The sequence below is a fragment of the Monodon monoceros genome, unplaced genomic scaffold, assembly GCF_005190385.1.
Source record: "Monodon monoceros isolate NGI ecotype Baffin Bay Population unplaced genomic scaffold, NGI_Narwhal_1 Super_Scaffold_12, whole genome shotgun sequence".
Lineage (NCBI taxonomy): Eukaryota > Metazoa > Chordata > Mammalia > Artiodactyla > Monodontidae > Monodon > Monodon monoceros.
Genome location: NW_021703768.1, coordinates 70,714,416 through 70,733,216, shown reverse-complemented (window position 1 = coordinate 70,733,216; position 18,801 = coordinate 70,714,416). Strand labels below are relative to the sequence as shown.

At 37.3% G+C, this 18,801-nt stretch overlaps 1 protein-coding gene across 4 annotated transcripts in view; it reads left to right on the top strand.

Annotated features, from left to right (window-relative positions):
* Positions 1–8,433: 8,433 nt before the first annotated feature.
* Positions 8,434–18,801, top strand: part of TMEM161B (transmembrane protein 161B) — a 69,417-nt gene continuing 59,049 nt past the window's right edge. For 3 of the 4 annotated variants that reach the window (XM_029218365.1, XM_029218366.1, XM_029218364.1), the window contains exon 1: positions 8,507–8,589. Coding sequence is in view for 1 of the 4 variants with exons in the window: in XM_029218362.1 (XP_029074195.1) it covers positions 8,587–8,589 (3 nt within the window). In the remaining 3 variants the exon portion in view is untranslated. Of the gene's footprint in view, positions 8,590–18,801 lie in introns of all 4 variants that reach the window. The other variant, XM_029218362.1, reaches the window with a different exon arrangement.

The window sequence follows — 18,801 nt, the reverse complement described above, 5'->3', positions numbered from 1 at the left end:
GCCAGGTTCCTGATATTCATGCTTTTGCATAATTTCCTCCCACACTCTTATCAGGGATGATCTGTGGGATTAAGAGAATACAGGACAAGTAATGCATCACTTTGTGTAATTTTAGCTTGTCTCTTTCTTGGATCAATTTCTCTGGGGAAGGCCAGGTGCCATGTTGTGAGGACATGCAGGTAGCCCTGTGAATGAACCATCTTGGAGGTGAATCCTCTCTGACCAGGTCAAGTGTTCAGAAGACTGCAGTCCAGCCAATAGCTTGACTGCAAACTCATGAGACCCTGGGCCATGAGACCTAGCTGAACCACACCTGGATTCTGACACTCAGGAACTGTAAGAGGTAAGTATTTTTAGTTTTAAGTTGTTAAATTAAGTCTTGGGGCAATTTGTTATACAGCAATAAATAACTAATACAAGTTCACACATTGCTTCATGTGTCTTTTAGGTGAGTCTCTTTTTAATCTACATTTGTTTCCATCTTCTCTCCCTCCTGCAACATATTTGTTGAAGTTAATTTGTCCCATGATTTCCATAGATGAAAAATTTCTGATTGCACAGCCACTGTGTTTAACACATTCTCTGTATTTCCTAATATCAGGTTCAGTTTTTTTGGCACAAGTTTTTAATAGGTGATGGTGTGTTTTTCCATTAAGAGGCATATAAAGTTTCCTTATTTGTCATGTTAGCAGCTGTTGATATACAATGAATAAACCTATTTATTCATTAGGAATCTTAAAATTTTCTAATTGTATCATTCATTCTTCATTTATTAATACATTTATATAAAAAACTTCCCCTCATTTACTTACCTGTGGTACAGTTCATATAGGAAAGACAGGACAAATAATTACCTTTTTAGAAACTGGTTTTCAAAATAATGATTCCAGAACATCCTTCAGTGTTGATCAATTAGATGCTTTTTGTTAGTTTTATTATCATTAAGAACTCATGAATATAAGGACATTTGATAATTTCAGATGTTCCAATCCATTGCATTTGGTATGTCCCAGTTTGTGCTCAAGGGGATTTCAGAATTTCTGTGAACCTGTGTGTCCTTATTGATACTCCAAGTGTTCCATCTTTGGCCAGAGGAATGCTTTTCAGTTGGCTCCTGACTCCATTTGACATGATCCTAGTAGCCTATGACAGCTTCCTTGCTAAACTGCACAACAAAATGTTCCAGGCTCATTGTGTACATTTCCTGTACCTAAATGAAATCAACTATTACTCCAAGGGCTTATGATATCTTTTGAACAGAGATTTTAAAAATGTATTTGAATGTAATTCTTTCTTTTTATAGGTTTTACCTACTATAAGAGCATAAAGATATCTCACTATCTTGTCTTCTGAAGTTTTAATAGGTTTTCCTTTCACATTTAAATCTTTAATTCACCTGGAACTGACTTTTCTGTATGGTGTTAACTAGGGAGGTCCAATTTAATTTTCTTCCATATGGATATCCAGTACCATTTATTGAAATGCTCTTGCTTTTCCCATTGGCCTACAATGTCATCTGTCTTAAATCAATATCCCTTATAAGAGTGAATCCATTTCTAAATCTGTATTTCAGTACAGACATACTTCATTTTATTGTGCTTCACTTTATTGTGCTTCACAGATATTGTGTTTTTTACAAATTGAAAGTTTGTGGCAATGCGGCATTGAGCAAGTCTATTGGCACCATTTTTCCAAAAGCATTTGCTCACTTCATGTCTCTGTGTCACATTTGGTAATTCTCAAAGTATTTCAAACCCTCCACCGGATAAAAGATTACAACTCACTGAAGGCTCAGATGAAGGTTAGCATTTTTTAGCAATAGACTATTTTTAAATTAAGGAGTGTACTTTTTTTTAGACAATGCTATTTCACACTTAACAGAATACAGTACAGTGTAAACATAACTTTTAAATCACTGGGAAACAAAAAAATTTATGTGACTCATTGTGATATTTGCTTTCTTGCAGTGGTCTGGAACTGAACCCACAATACCTCCAAGGTATGCCTGTGCTCCTTCTTCTGAGAACTAGAAAAGCTAGACAAAATATAAAACAAACATCTGAAGGCATCAGAGAGAGCCAATGAGGCAGTAGAAAATCCAGAAGAAGAAAAACCCAGAGTTGTTGAACCCAGCATTTACTATAGCTTTTTTCTGGGGTTACCTGCTGATTCCTGAGAAGAAGATAGCTGAGAAGCTGAACAGACCATCTGACTTACTCAGTGAGTCAAAAAGACAAAAACTGGAGTTCAGAGCCTGCCTTTGTTAACTCTACAGGCTTCAAGTTGAGATCTCAAAGGTCTATACCTTAGGAAAAAGTTTGAACTAGAAGTAGAACTTCCAGTCATCTCAGCCACTGACCAGATTAAGGTGATTTTGGATTACTAGTGCCCAGAGCCCCTGCCAGGAGACATAAATCCTTTCTATCATCATTTTAGACCTCAAAGTATAATTTCATATACCAGTTCTGGCATTCAATCAAAAATAACATAACATAAATTAACAAAAATTTTATAAATAAAAATAATATAATATAAACAAAAAATTCATAAAAGATAATATGATAAACAACAAACACAACAAAGAAACAAGGACGCTTCAGACAACAGCAGACCCCACAGCTACTAGACACTTTTTTTTCTTTTGCGGTACGCGGGCCTCTCACAGTTGTGGCCTCTCCCGATGTGGAGCACAGGCTCCGGACGCGCAGGCTCAGCGGCCATGGCTCACGGGCCCAGCCACTCCACGGCATGTGGGATCTTCCCGGACCGGGGCACGAACCCACGTCCCCTGCATCGGCAGGTGGACTCTCAACCACTGCGCCACCAGGGAAGCCCCTAGACACGAGTTTTAAAGTAGTTATGCTTAATATGTTTGAAAAGATAAAAGATCAGGATGAGACAGATAACTGGATAGCTAACTGGAAACTATAAAACAGAACCAAACAGAAATGCTTGAACTGATAACAACCAAAAACATAACTGAAATAAATGCTTCAACAGATAAGTTTCACAGGAGATTAGAGACTATTAAAGAGAAGAGAGTGAACTGAAAGGTAAGAATTATCCAGAATGAACCATACAGAGACAAATAAATGGAACATAAGGGATAAACTGAAATGACTGAATATTCATTTAAGTGGCGTACCAGGAGAGGAGAGGGCAGAGAGTGGGGCAGAAACAATAACTGATAAGAGCTGAGAACTTTCCAAAACAGAGTAAGACATGAGATCCCAGATGCAAGAAGCATTACAAACCTCAAAAAGAAAACAAATTAAAAAAAAACCAAAGAAAACAACGTTTAGTTACATCATAATAAAACTGCTTCAATTTTACTATGGACATCTTATAAACAGCCAAAGGAAAAAACAGATTAAGGGGGCAAAAATAAAACCAACATTTTTTCTCAAAAAAAAAATGGAAGCCAAAAGCAATGGAATGTATCTTCAGAATGATAAAATACAATAGCTGCTAATTTAGCAAAAATGTTCTTTGAAAATGAAGGTAAAATAAGTAGTTTCAGGATACAAAAACTGAATTTGTTACCAGCAGCCATCTACAAAGGAAATACTGGAGGATGTTCTTCAGGAAGAAGAAATAAGATCCCAGATAGAAGCTTAGAAACTCAAGGAATCATAAAGTACAACAGACGAAGTAAATGTTTGAGTAAATATAAACACACATTAATTGTATAAAAATAATAATGTCTTACGGAATTAGGAAGTATATATTAAGTAAACACAATATATATAACATGCAGTGGGGCAGTAAATTAAGTTGATGTGTTCTCAGGTCCTTACATTGTCCAGGAAGAGTATAATATAAATTTCTAAATAATACATAACTGTCAAGCTTATGGGGTAGAAGAAATGGATTAAAAATAATCAATCTAAAAGAAGGCAAAAAAGGAGAAACTGAACATAGGAGAGATGGGACAAACAGCAAATACAGTAAGTCCCCTACGTATGAACGAGTTCCGTTCCATTCCTAAGTCCAATTTATTCATTAAATCCAATAAAGTTAGCCAGGGTGCCCAATGAACACAATTGTCTATACATTACTGTACTGTAATAGATTTATAATACTTTTCACACAAATAATACATTAAAAACAAACAAAAAATAAAGAAAAGATTTTTAATCTTACAGTACAGTACCTTGAAAAGTACAGTAGTACAGTACAACAGCGGCATACAGGGGCTGGCATCGAGTGAACAGGCAAGAAGAGTTACTGACTGGAGGAGGCAGAAGAGGTGGGAGATGGTAGAGCTAAAGGATCATTGGCAATAGGAGACAGAGGGCAAGCTGCAATTTCACTCATGCCTGACGTTGATGGCACAGTTCTGGTTCATTGCTAGATTCAATTCTATCGTTTTTTCTCTTGAAAAAACAATCCAGCGATGTCTGGGTAGCTATATAGTACTGTACAGTAAAGTACACAAAAGCACAACCACTTGTAGAGGATGCACACACATGACAATGTAAGCCAGACACGTGAACTAACATGTGACTGGACATGTGAATGCATGGTCGCATCTTTGAAAGTTCACAACTTGAAGGTTTGTATGTAGGGGACTTACTGTAATATGATAGATTTATGTCCATGTATATTAGTAATTGTGTTACATGTGAGTCAACTAAACATTTCAATTACAAAAATATCATTAAAGTAGATTTTAAAAATATATTCTTGCATATAACTCCTCAGGTTAAGATGCTTTTTCCACAACACTTAGAATAAAATCTAAACCCTTTCCTGGCTTTCAATGCAACCATAATTTAGCTCTTTCCTACCCCCAAACTTCCTCTTCTTGTAGTCACTATGCTCCAACAAGGCAGGCCTTTTTTTCGTTCCCAAAATATTCCAAGATAGTTCATGCCTCAGGGTTTTGCATTTTTGTCCCCTCTGCAAGCAACGGTTTCCCCAATTTCTGCAAAGCTGGATTCTCCTGTCAAATAGCAGTTTAAATAAAAACACTCTTTTAGAAGTTTTCCTTAGTGACCTAATCTAAAATATTCATCTACGTTAATTCTCTGCCTAGCGCTATTACTAACTTATATTTTTCTTGTTTATTTATTTATGGTCTGTTACCACTAAAATGTAGTAGGGACCATGCCTGCTCTATTTATCACAGTTTCCCCAAGTATAGAACAGTGACTAGGACAGAGTAGATACTCAAATACTTAAAGAATGAATAAAGCTAACTTAGGTTTTAAACTTTTCTAACGGTTTTATTGCTCTCGGTGGTGGCTGTTTAAAGACCTTCCTGATACCAAAAGGTATCAAATGATATCAAGATCTCATTTATGTACGTTAGTAATCCTTGAAAATGTGCACTGTATAATTTGTGTAAAATTTGCAGGAGTTTTTCCACCAGTCAGATATGTAGTACAGTCCTAGATATAACTATAATAACAATAGAGAAGTTTCAGAGGGAGGCTACTGAACTATCAAAAAGTTGCAATACACTTCTGAAGAACATGCGTGTTTGTATGCCTTTCCCAAATTAGAAAGGTGAGAGTAATATAGGTGGATGTTACAAAGCATAATTTTTTGGGGGGAAAAAAAGCTCCTTTCATCTACTCCTAAGTAAAAAGAAATAAAATAAAAAATTACCCCCTTACAGAAAAGTTGTTTTAGAGTGGTAATTCCAGTAACGATGATTGATATATTTTTGTTACTTCCTTTTTTACTCTTTGTTCTATACTTAGTTTTTTCACGTCAAAGCAATCATACTGGTCACATTTTCCATTAGAAAGACCAGTTTAATGGCTTTTAAAAAATAGCTAGATAATATTCCACTAAGTATATATGATAGAATTTGACCAATCTCTAATTGTTAAAGATTTTTCCTAATTTTTTATGATGATAAGTATTCCTACGGCTAACATTTTTGTCCATAAATTATTTTAAGGGCAGTTTAACTGAAGTGATTTTTGTCCACAACATTCCTTTAAATGGTATTTCTCAAGGGGAAGAGGGTGGGCAACACAAGAAGGTCCCAGGCATTTATGTCTAATTAGGAAAACAATATATATTGCGCAGAGGTGGGGGGATTACAAAGGCACTGCACAAGAAAGCCTAAGTTATTATATTTACTAAAGTAAGAAAAAGCAGTGGAAATTTATTAGGGGAGCTAATCTGGAAAACATTTTGCAAAGAATATGGAGCTAGACTTCAAAAAAGTGATAGGTCAAAAAAAAAAAAAAGTGATAGGTCTTAATGGTTGAAAACGTTCCAGATAGGTGGAGGTCCTGAAGGACGAGGTAACTATTTGTTAGTGTTCTTAAGTACTAGGGAACAGTTCTCACTCAGGACAACTCATCACAAAGCCTGAATAGTGAGCAACCAAGATTTTTTTAAATCAAAGATTTGACTCCTAACTCCCTTCACAAAAACAACCAAATTTCTTCTTAATCTCCATCATCCACGTCTTTTCCCCCCTTTTATTAGTTTCCCCTTTTGTTGTACCTTTGTCTAAGACTCTCATCTATTTTAAGTAATGGAAATAGGTAAATTCCTCTACTTCAAGGCATGTAACCTTACACAACATTATAATTACTCTGTGGAATTAAAAAAAAGACTGGGAGGTTGCAGCTTTAAAACATGCATTTATTTTAATCTTAAAAAAATTACTTATAACAGATTTTTCACACTGTAACAGAAACATTAAAGGATATTAACCAAGAGTTATTTATCAACTTGCCATATACCAAATAAGGAACATAGAACCCCATGATCTATTTAAAATGATCAGCAGATAATAAACACTGTGATTTCCTTTCGTTTACTCTGGCAGGAATGGATTCCAACCTAATAATTTCAGTCTTACTGCCACATAGGAGATGCTTTGTGAACCTCAATGAGGCTGCCAGGTCTAGGGCAGATGTAAGACCCACAGTGTCAGAAAGGAGAGTAAGACTTAGCAGGATGTGTTGTCACTGACAGACTTATAGCCACTTTTTCTCCACTTTTTCTTCCTCAAGGATCGCAGCTGCTTTCCACAGACACACCTGCTGACAGACTCCGCAATTCCTCTCTCCCAGTTACCATCTGCAGTGCCCTGGGGCTTGTCAATTTCCAACCTTCTTCCATACAGCAGAAGTGGAAGGAGCCCTCAGCGAAGTTCTGGATTCAACCTCAGCAGGATCTGTTTCACAAAATATTTCCCAGCCCCACTCCACCTCCAGCTGTTTCCAATGTTAGTACTTATGATTCTTACATCTTTTTTTAACTGTCACACTATGCATCTCCCAATAAAATTTAAAGTGAAAACTAATATAGAGTAACTGCCCTACGCATGCTTCTTTTAGATGGCTGGGAACTCTGATTCTCAGGATCTTTCGACCATTTATAGCTTGGGTATCTGTGCTCTTCAGGTACTTTGGTAAGGAAGGTGAAACTTAACATCTCTAACCATCCGTGCCAACCCAATTTTCTTAAGTTCTTCTGAAGCTTCCTAGTTTCCCATTCCAATTCCAGCTTTACGACAAAACTAGACCCTAAGGCAAAAAGAGATCCCACAGATGAAATTGCAGATACAGTTGAGACTTAAGCAAGGATCCCTAAATTGTGAGATGAATTTCTGGGTTAAAGGTACTCTGTATATGCACTTCAAGCCTGCCATTAGTACTATGTATAACCAAATAAAAGAGAGGGTTTATAGGTACAGAAAACAACACAACATTTTGAGGGTATATGGGAGTTGTCTTTTGGAAAAAACAAAACAAAACAGCACATTAGAAGGTATACGGGAGTTTTGACTTTTTTCTATCTGATGACATATACTTTTTAATCTAAATGGAAACCGTCCATACTGGAATGTATTAAATAGGCAGAATTCTCTTGCCGGTTTCTCTGCTCTTGGTAGATGTCCTTCTGGCTTTAGCTGGTACCTGTAATGAAGAAACTTCTCACGAACAAATTCCACTGCCCTGAGGAAGGATAGAGCTGGAAGAGCCACTAAAGCAGGGAGCAGAGACGACAAAGGGACAGGTCTGTAAGGAAAGTCTCCAAGAAAAGGCAGCTAGAAAAACGAGAAGGTAAAAAGAGAAAGGGCGTGGCTGAGCTGAGGCAATTTCAGTGTTGTCTCAGCAAGAGCGGGGCTTAACTGTGGTTTTCTCCCGTAAGAAATCCGTTGGATCTTGAGTCGGCTCCCACCTCATGAACCAACCTTTATCTCTATCACCTTGTAGAGAGAGGGTGCGCTCTTGCCAACACAACCCAACCCACCTCTGGATCCTCACAGGCGCGACAGTGGCGCGCCTCCCGCCCACCTTCCTACCTGTGCTGCGCCTGCGCCTCCCGCGTGCGCTCTCAAGGTCAGCACCTCCCCCAGCCTCTAACCTACCGCTCACGGAAGTGGCAATGAAGGACGTCCTGCGTATCCTCACCTCTGCGTGGCGTGGGGTCGCCGGCGTTCAGCAGAGGGGAGGGACTTCCTGTCCCGCTCAGGCTGAACTTCCGGCAGAGCCGGAAGATCTTCTCTCTCGCGGTGTCGAGTGGATCCCGGCTGTAGAGTGGTGAGGGTAGGTCCTGGACGGCCCCGGCGACTCCTGGGCGTCTGGTCCACGACCTGTCCTTGGCGCCATGGTGAGTCTTCCTGTGAGGGCTGGAATAACAACAGTCGGGAGGAAGGGGCCGGGAGATCAGTCCTGTGAAGGGAGCCGGTCGGGTGCCCAGCTGAGGATGGAGCGGGCGGGAGCAATGGGGTGAGCGGTAGGACAGGACCTACCACCTGCCCCGGGGCGCCAGGGCCCTAGAGGAAGCAGCATCTGTCCTGCCCAACCGCGAGATCTGTTCAGGAGTATGGAATAGGTAGTCAGAATGTTCATGGCCCATTTACTGTGTATGGCCGTGGGCCAGGTGGTCCCAGAGTTGACCTTGCCTGGTTGATGATCTCCTCCCTTTACTCTCAGCTGTAGGGCAATGGCAAAGAAGTTCAGATCTTATAAATGCCTATAGCCTTTCCAGGTGGACACAGTACATTCCCTTCTTGTAAAGGATTACCACCTGTCACTTAGAGAAAGGGCAAAGTAAAGAAACGGCAAAGTCAGTTTGTCTTTCAAACTCAGCCCTTGGGGAGTTGGAAAAGGTGTCAAATAAAAAATCTGGACTTAATAAGCAGGGTCTGTATTCGAAAGGAATAGCAAGGGCGTGGACGACGGAACTATTGGAGTAGGGAGAGTGCCCTGACCATAAGATCTGCTAGAGTCTCAAGGATTAGGAAAAAGAGCTTCTCTTTTATGGGCAGGAGGAAACAAGGCTAGAAAGAACTGGGTGTGGGGAAGTGAGATGAAAGGGTAGTACGATTGGACTGTAAATCAGAGAAAGTTTTACCCCCACGCAAACCTGTTCTGAGGAAAAACTGTTGGGGGGTTATATCCTGTTTCAGACTGAGTGTGGGCCAAAGTTCAGGAACCTAGGGGAAGAGATCTTGGAATTTGGGTAATATTTTGTTCCGGTTGCTCTATGGGGACAAGCAGTTCAACTAGTCAGTTTTGAAGCAAAGAATGGGAATTTGCAGGTGCTATGTCTGCCCTTGTTATAGGTAAACAAGGTGGGTGGGTGCTCACCTAAGTCCTATGGGGACTGTTGGTTCTTTGCAGTAAGCCATTTACAGATCACAGAAGGGTGGCAATGGGAGGATTTCTTAACCTTTGCTGATTCCCAATATCACAGGGGTTTGGTAATGTTCAAAATTGTCAGTTACTTGACTATATAAAAGATTTCAAATCCTCATCTGAAGACATTCTGTCTTGGAATTTGGAGTTTGCCATATTTTTTCAGGATCAAATGTTGACATTGTTCAGCTGCTGTGTATGGTGATTGACTTTTGAATGATTTATAGAAACTTAACTGACTGTGAAACAAAAGAATTTCAAAATAATGTGGTTCCTGGTGCTCTCTACCAGCTAACCTCTGACTCTTTTGGGCACCGGTGTGTGTGTATGTGTGTGTGTTTCTTTAAACCTCAGTGAATGGTACAATTTGTAATCATTAACAGTTTTTTTTTTCCTCCTTTTGTATCAATGAAATTAGACAAAGATAAGGAACAGTAGAACTGGAAGGCACCGAAGATAATAACTACCGTAACCACCTCCCCCCCCCCCCCCAACCCCAATTTAATAGAGGGAAGGATCTGACGTCTAGAAATAGGCAGTGATTTACCTAAAGTAGTGATAGTTTGGCACAGTCTGGACTATAACCCAAATCTCCAGTTCTTAAATTTCAGCTTAGTATTTGATATCTTGGTCTGAAAAGTTGAAGATAGGGTGTAATTAAAAACTTTAAATTTACAATTGTCACAAAGAAGCTGAATGTGAACTTGTTGTCAGTATTCTGTAGTAATAGAAGTAGAACCTCTCTCCCCCTGCCAGCTCAAAAAAAGGTAGTTTTGTTTTAAGCTAAGGTAAACTCATGATGTTTATCAAAATGCCACTTAAGAGAATGTCACCTGGAGAATGTCACCAGGAGCCAGATAGTTTACTCTCCATTTTGTTATTGCTTATAGTTCTGAGTTAATTACTAAGCTTGCAGCTTTACCTTCCCCAACTATGAAATTGATAATGTCTGTATATGCAAGTGTGGTCATTGCCTGGAATCCTTCAAAGGAAAGGGTTTAACTATTATATGAAGTGAACAAGGGTTGAATTTGTTTAGGATTCAGCTTAGTTGAATTGAGGTCTTGTGCACTGCTTGGTCCTAATGATATAATGAAAAGGGCACAGAAGTCAGAAAACCCAGATTCTGCCCATTATTATATGAATTGGGCAAAATCACTCAACATAGATAAGAATTCCAATTTCCTTCTAGATAAGAGAAGTGGAACTTGATAGGAATTAAAACACCTTTTAACTCTAATATTTATGATTTTGTGACTTCACCCAGGACTTTTTTTCAGAATTTTCAGAAAGTTTCTGATTAAGTAAAATTTAGTCTGATTTCCACTGTCCTGTCCCCCTATCCTCAAGTTTGATTTTCTTTTTTTTTTAAATCATTCACCTTTTCATTTTTTAATATATCAGGTTGGTAATACTTGGAATCTTTGTCAATATGTTTGGTCAAGTAATTTACTACTGTTTTAAATACAATTATGGAATGGAAAGCAAAGTCTTTTTTATTTTACACCTTGATTTTATTTTTGTTTTAGTCGATATAAACTCATGATCCAGACCAAGAATACTGAGTATTCACTCTTAATTTTTTTGCTTTCATGTTGTGAGAATGGATAGTCCATAGAAAATTTACTAAAGGAATAAAGCTATTATCTTTTTGAAAGTTATAGACCAACTTTAATCAAATAGATCTTTACACCATTTAGGCTGATTTGTGGGAGAAAAGTAGATTAGAGCTAAGTCCTGGAATTGTAGGAATCGCATGGCTTATTTTATCTATGTAATATCCTCTAGTAACTTTTACTGTGGGATTGTGCTGTGGTGTGTTAGTTGTGAAAAAAAGGTTGTGAACCTCTGCCTTAATCAGAGTTAATGAGAAAGTTTTCTTTTTGGGGAATGGGGAGGGCTGTTGGGAAGAGATAATGTGGTATAAGTTACAAGAGAAATACATGTAATGTGTTCAAAGAATAGTACAGAGAAAAGAAATTAATTCTAATGGGGGGGAGTCATGTAATAGGTGACTTCAACTGAGTTTTGAAAAGTGTATTAGGACACTAGTTCTCAGCTTAAGTTCACATAGGATTCACCTGTGATGCTTGATAAAAATGCTTATCTGGTCTCCATTATTGGGGGGTGGAGTCTGAGAATTTAATTTTTAATGAGTTTTACAGTTAAGACTGAAACTCGTGGTCCTTAAAGCACTTTGAAGGAACTCTAATGCAGACATTAGAAACTTTGATGGAGATATTGAGGTTTTTGTGCTGAGTGATAATCAGATGTGTGGTTTGTTGATGTGGTGGATTACTTTAATTGATTTTTGAGTGTTGAACTAGCCTCAAATACCTGGAATAAATTCCAGTTTGTTGTGGTGTATAATTCTGTTGAATTTGATTTGCTGGTATTTTGTTTAGGCTTTTTGCATCTATGTTCATGACAGATACTGGTCTGTAGTTTTTGTTTTTCTTGTAATGCCTTTGCCTGGTTTTGGTAGTAGGGTAATGCTGTCCTCATAGAATGAGTTAGGAAGTATTCCCTCTGCTTCTGTCCTCTGAAAGAGATTGTAGAGACTTGGTATAATTTCTTCCTTAAATGTTTGGTAGAATTCACCAGTCCACCCTACTGGGCCTGGTGCTTTTTGTTTTGGAAGGTTACTAATTATTGGCTCAATTTCTTTAGTAGATATAGGCCTATTCAGATTGTCTATTTCTTGTGTCAGTTTTGGCAAATTGTATTTTTCAGAAATTGGTTAATTTCATCCAGGTTATAAAATCTGTGGGCATAAACTTGTTCATAGTGCTTCTTTATTATCCTTTTAATGTCCATGGATCTGTAGTGATATCTCCTCTGTCATTTCTGATATTAGTAATTTGTGTCCTCTCTTTTTTTCTTACTTGGCTTGTCTAGAGGCTTATTGATTTTATTGATCTTTTCAAAGAACCAGCTTTTGGTTTTATTGATTTTTCTCTGTTGGTTTCCTCTTTTCAATTTCATTAAAAATAATTCACATTATTTCTTTGCTTTTGCTTACTTTGGATTTAGTTTGCTCTTTTTCTTGTTTTGTAAGGTGGAGCCTTAGGTGATTGATTTAAGATCTCTTCTAATATATGCATTCAATGCTGTAAATTTCCCTCTAATCACTGCTTTTGCTGTATCCCATAAAATTTGATTAGTTGTGTTTTCATTTTCATTTAGTTCATAGAAATTAATGTTTTTAATTTCTCTTGAGATTTCCTCTGTGACCCCTGTGTTATTTAGTCTCCATGTATTTTGGGATATTCCAATTATTTTCTGTTACTGATTTCTAGTTTAATCCCATTGTGATCTGAGGGCAGACAATGTATGTTTTCTATCCTTTTAATTTGTTAAATGTTTTATGGCCCAGAATGTGCAGTTTGAAGGATGGATTCTGGTCAAGTTTCATCAGTTTGCCACATAGTGGCGGAGATTTGGGCCTCTTCTCAGTTCTCTGACTTTTCTTCCACTTCTTTACTAATTCTTTCCAAAAGAGGCTTAGTTCAAATAATCGTAGAGACTGTTCTCTTGGTTAGCATTTGGTTGATTCAAGGTTGATTCTTTTTTTTTTTTTTTTTTTTTTTTTTTGTGGTACGCAGGCCTCTCACTGTTGTGGCCTCTCCCGTTGCGGAGCACAGGCTCCGGACGCGCAGGCTCAGCGGCCATGGTTCACGGGCCCAGCCGCTCCGTGGCATATGGGATCTTCCCGGACCAGGGCACGAACCCGCGTCCTCTGCATCAGCAGGCAGACTCTCAACCACTGTGCCACCAGGGAAGCCCCAAGGTTGATTCTTAAGACTGGTTTATACTTTGGGCTCTGTCCACTTTTTAGATAATTAATTCGTTTGTTTGCTCTGGGATAGAAGCTTAAAGCAAATACAGTTGATTTTAGAAAATCAGAACATATTCTAAAGTGTTCATTTTTTAAGAGAGAATTTATTATTTTCTTACTATTGTGCCATGGCTTTCCCATGTTACTAAGTCAAGAATGAACACCAACTTGCCCCAAAGGAACTTTGAAGAAATAAACCCGTTTTGTACACTGCCCTCCTACTCTTTCTGTACCACCTACCCTTGAGTTACAGAAAAAAAAAATTTTTTTAAAGTCCTGGTGAGATGAACATTCTCTTGTTTTTAACTGAAATGATTATGTCTTTTGTTTCACCAAACACTTAAAAATCATGCTCTTACTTGAAAAGTATTTGTTCAATCATTCATTCATTGTCTGTTAAGCAGTATCTGTATGTCATGTACTGTTCTTGGCAACAGAAATATAACTGTTTATAAAACAGAGACTTTCCTGTCTTTATGGACCTTATGTTTTATTGAGAAAGTCTGACAATAATCAAATGAGACATAATATTTTTTAGTCACGGTGAATACAATAAGGAAAGGTAGAACAGAGTTAAGGAAATGATTGGGGTGGTTATTTTAGATAGGGCATTCAGGGAAAGCCACAATGAGGAGGTGACATTGAAATAGATTTGAGTTCATATATGTATTCAGCCTGTATACCTGGTATCTTTGAATATGTGTTTATGAACTGCACCCTAAAAAAGTGTTATAGTGTCAGGCACAAAGCTCATAGTTTCTTTAACTATAGTGGGAATCTTTCAATAAAGCCATGTATTATCATCTTTCCATGCAGTGAACAGAAAAATAATAGAAATGTGTGTTTTAAAATCGTATATTAGTAGATGATATTATATTTTACTGAATAGATTACATTTTTTATGCCACATATTTTTAGTCTTTTAAGTTATTACAGATCTTGGGAGAATATAACTTATTCACTCAAAGTATTCTGATTTTACATTGTATCTTTACTTACATTAAACAGACTTAGTAATTCTTTTGTTAAAGTAAATTAAATATCTTTTGTGTTTTGACCATAAACAAAGATTTAGGAAAACCTGAAATAATTTCACCTTTGATACTTTGATGTTGAAGCTCAGGATTTTAATGTCTGACTATAGTGTTTTATTTATTTTTTAAAAATTGTAAGATGTTACAAAAACCGACTGCTTAAACATGCGTATCTTTAAAAATGACTTTGGGAAGAATACAATAAATATATGGTATTGAAAGTCTGCTTGAACCAGAACTAGATGACCTGCATAGTTTGTTTCAAGGTTCTGTGATTCTGGATGTGTGATTTTGTGAATATTATTGATGTACTTTTAGTTAAATGTACATTGAGGGAACAAAGGAGGGAATATTCAATTTGTATGGAGTTTAAGAAGGATTTCACAAAGGACTAGGTCTTTAAGGGTAAGTGGAAATATGTCAGGTAGATAAGAAATTGAGTGTTACTTTTCCTCAATAGCAATAATAGCTGCATTTATTTAAAGTTAATATTTATCTACTCTACTTATATTAACTAAATACTTATAAAGTTATTCAGTCTTGGGTTTTTTTTTTTAACTTCCTACTATTTTGTTTTTTAATCTCTGTATTTTACCTCCTTTTTTTTTTAACCTCTGTTTTACAGATGTGGAAATGGAAGCACAGCGACATTAGAGTAATTCATCCAAAATCACATCTATTGGTGGTGGAATTTGACTTCTAAATCAGGCTGTTTGGCCACTATACTGTTGTGCCAATCTTACTGTTTATCTTTGATAAGTTTTAACTTACGAAAGGATTGAATTTCAAAAACATTTTCCTATAGAAGTAATATTATAATTAGTGATTATATTTCTAGAAAATCCTTCCCAACTTAGTTACTACCTAGTATCACATCTCATGGTATTAGAGAAATTAATTATTACTGTCATGTGTAGCGCTAATGATTGGCATTTCTAACTCAGATGCTAAATACATCTGACACTGCTGCAGTAAGTCACAATAAGGATTCTGTCATATTCCTTTTACCTTAACTGGCACTCCTTCACGCCAAAGCATTAATTTCCCTTAGGCCTGGGGTTGAACTAGTAACACTGATGAAGTGTGGAGCAATTAGAGAACTGGGGACGAGGACCTGTGGTGAATTGGAATTTCTTATCAGCTTAAGCATGTAGTGTGTCACATTTGTTCCAAGCCTGTCTCACAGCCCATTTCTTTTCCTGAGGGCTCTCAGGATTGGCTTGCTCCTTTTCTTTTCACTTGGATTACCTATTGCTTGCAACTAGAACTTTGTTCCCTCCCTGAGTTGCAAAGAAGAATGTGGTCTTGTAGAGTATTTTGCCTTCCCTCCCAGACATTCAGCACACTCTAGTAAAGGTTTTTACTGCTAGAAGAATTTGTAAAAGTTATCTCCCCATGTAACTTCTGACAGACCATGAACTAATTATCTATCTATCTAGCTAGATATTTATTATAAAGATCCTTTAGGGAAAAAAATAGAAGTGCTAGATGATAATGATGAATCTTTGCAATAAATTCTTGGAAGTAGAGAGGTTTGGATTGTGAAGAAGAGATGAGATGGAAATACTAAGGGACATTGGTTAGAGAAAGGGAGACTTTTCTCCAACAGTAGAAATTACTTAGGAAGTAGGAACTTCAACAAGCTCCATATTATAAATATATGATAGTAGACTGCCATCAGTTAATGTCACAGATAAGGCACTGCTAAGGCTATGGCCATTTTTCTTTTTTTTTTTTTTTTTTTTGCGGTACGCGGGCCTCTCACCGCTGCGGCCTCTCCCATTGAGGAGCACAGGCCCCGGACGCGCAGGCCCAGCAGCCATGGCTCACGGACCCAGCCGCTCCGCGGCATGTGGGATCTTCCCGGACTGGGGCACGAACCCGTGTCCCCCACATTGGCAGGCAGACTCTCAACCACTGCGCCACCAGGGAAGCCCTTCCTAGTCCAATTTTTAAGCCAAAAATGAATTTGAAAAGAATCTGGATAACTGCAATTAGAATTGCCAACGAAATATATATTCCAGTCAGGAGGGACAGATAAGAAAGCTTCGGTAAAATTCATTGTAGTGTAAGTAGTAACTTTAACTGAGACATTAGTTCTTTAAAACTATTTTTTTAATTTGATTTCAGCTAACATTTATTGAGTACTTATTCTTGACTTTAATAGTTTCTCAATCATTACTGTCAGAAGTAGTTATGGTCATCATAGTTCTCTTGATAGTCACTAAAAATTTTTTCAAATCATAAAGAAAATGAATCATTTAATAAGAGAATTGGCCAAGTAGCTAAGTTAAAAAAAAAAAAAAAAGGACTGTAGAACCTCTGGCGTTCACAAATCTAAGAGAAATTCCTGCAAACCACTATTTGAGGTAAGAATGCTGGGCAGTGGGCTAGGTGTACTCCTTTACATTAACTTGGAGCTCTGATTTCTATGCAGGTCTCCTATAAATATTAGCTCATTTAATTCTTATGAGGAAGTGATAATTATTCATTCCCATTAGCAATAACCACATATCACAGGCTTTGATGGTGGCTTAAGAAATGGGAAATATGTGAATGCCAACAATCTGTTGTTTATTTAATTAAAGTATTACAGTCATCATCAGTAGGCTTTTTTAAGATTTTGGAGATCATTTGCCAACTCCTGTCATTTTGTAGATAAGGAATGAGTCCTAGAGAGGGCTTCTGTGGTTGCTGTACTAATGCTAGTTAGTGACAGAACTACCTCGATTCTAGTGTTTGATTACTCAACATATTAAAACATTAACAGTGAATGCATTTTTCTAACAGTTAATATTAGGGGTGCACATTAAGTTTTCTTGGCTTTTGTATTTGGCTTAAAATTTAGAGATAAGCTGAAATTTTTATTTTGAATTGTTTAATAAAGCTTTATTAGCACACTTACCAAAGTTTGAAAGTATTTGCAATATTTACTGCATTAAATTGAGAGGATTATCTTGTAAAAATAGCTACAGCTCTTTGTGTTTTTTTTTTTAACATCTTTATTGGAGTATAATTGCTTTACAATGGTGTGTTAGTTTCTGCTTTATAACAAAGTGATTCAGCTATACATATATCCCCATATCTCTTTCCTCTTGCTTCTCCCTCCCTTCCACCCTCTCTATCCCACCCCTAAAATGGCTACAACTCTTAACTCTGAGGTATGCAGAGTGCATGATATATTGTCTTTCAGTCTTAAAGTGAATTGTTTTCTTCTTTATTGTGAATAAAGTTCAGTGTTTGGCATGTATAGGAAACTGAATATAGTGAAGAACAGTGGGCAAATGTATGTTTTATCCTTTTGTTTCATCTAAAAAGTAAATATTCGACTTGTAATGAAAGCCTGCCTTGCAAGGCACTTTCCTGGGAATGGGGTTGGGGCTAAGAAATGAGTTAAGCACAGTTCTAGTGGGGGAGAGACCCTTAAATTACAGCTCAGCATGATAAAGTCTGTTTTGGAATTATGCATATGTTTTTTAGTAGCCAGGAAGGTTTTATAGAGGAAATGAATGTTGAGGAATGAGGAGGAATTGGTTAGAACAAGCAAGATGATTTGTAAATGTCAAATATAAATTTATTAGTTTTGACTAATAGCTTTTTTGAGTATAGATATGTAGGGAAATTTTTTATATTGTCAGAAAATACTCTTACAGTTAAGGAAGAGTGGCAGAATTTAGGGATGTCTTACATTAAACCTTTTGTTTGTTACTTATCAGTATTATAATAAAACATTTATGCCTGTTTTGCTTAGAGATAAAGTAGCTTGTTAACATCTTTAAAAATATTTAAGTTTTCGTCAACATTTTAATGACTGTATGGTATTGCTTCACATGAGATATTGCATAATTTATTCAACCTACTATAACTGGAAAATTATCTTTTACAATAAACAACTAGGGACTTCCCTGGTGGCACAGTGGCTAAGAATCTGCCTGCCAATGCAGGGGACACGGATTCAAACCCTGGTCTGGGAAGATCCCACGTGCCGCGGAGCAGCTAAGCCCGCGAGCCACAACTACTGAGCCTAGCTCTAGAGCCCGTGAGCCACAACTACTGAGCCCACGTGCCACAAGTACTGAAGCCAGCGCACTTACAACCCGTGCTCCGCAACAAGAGAAGCCACCACAATGAAAAGCCTGCATGCCGCAGCGAAGAGTAGCCCCCGCCCAATGCAACTAGAGAAAGCCGCTTGCAGCAATGAAGACCCAACGCAGGCCAAAATAAATAAATAAAATAAATAAATTTATAAAAAAATAAAATAAACAATTTCAACACATATGATGTTGAAATTAATAAAATGGTTTATGAA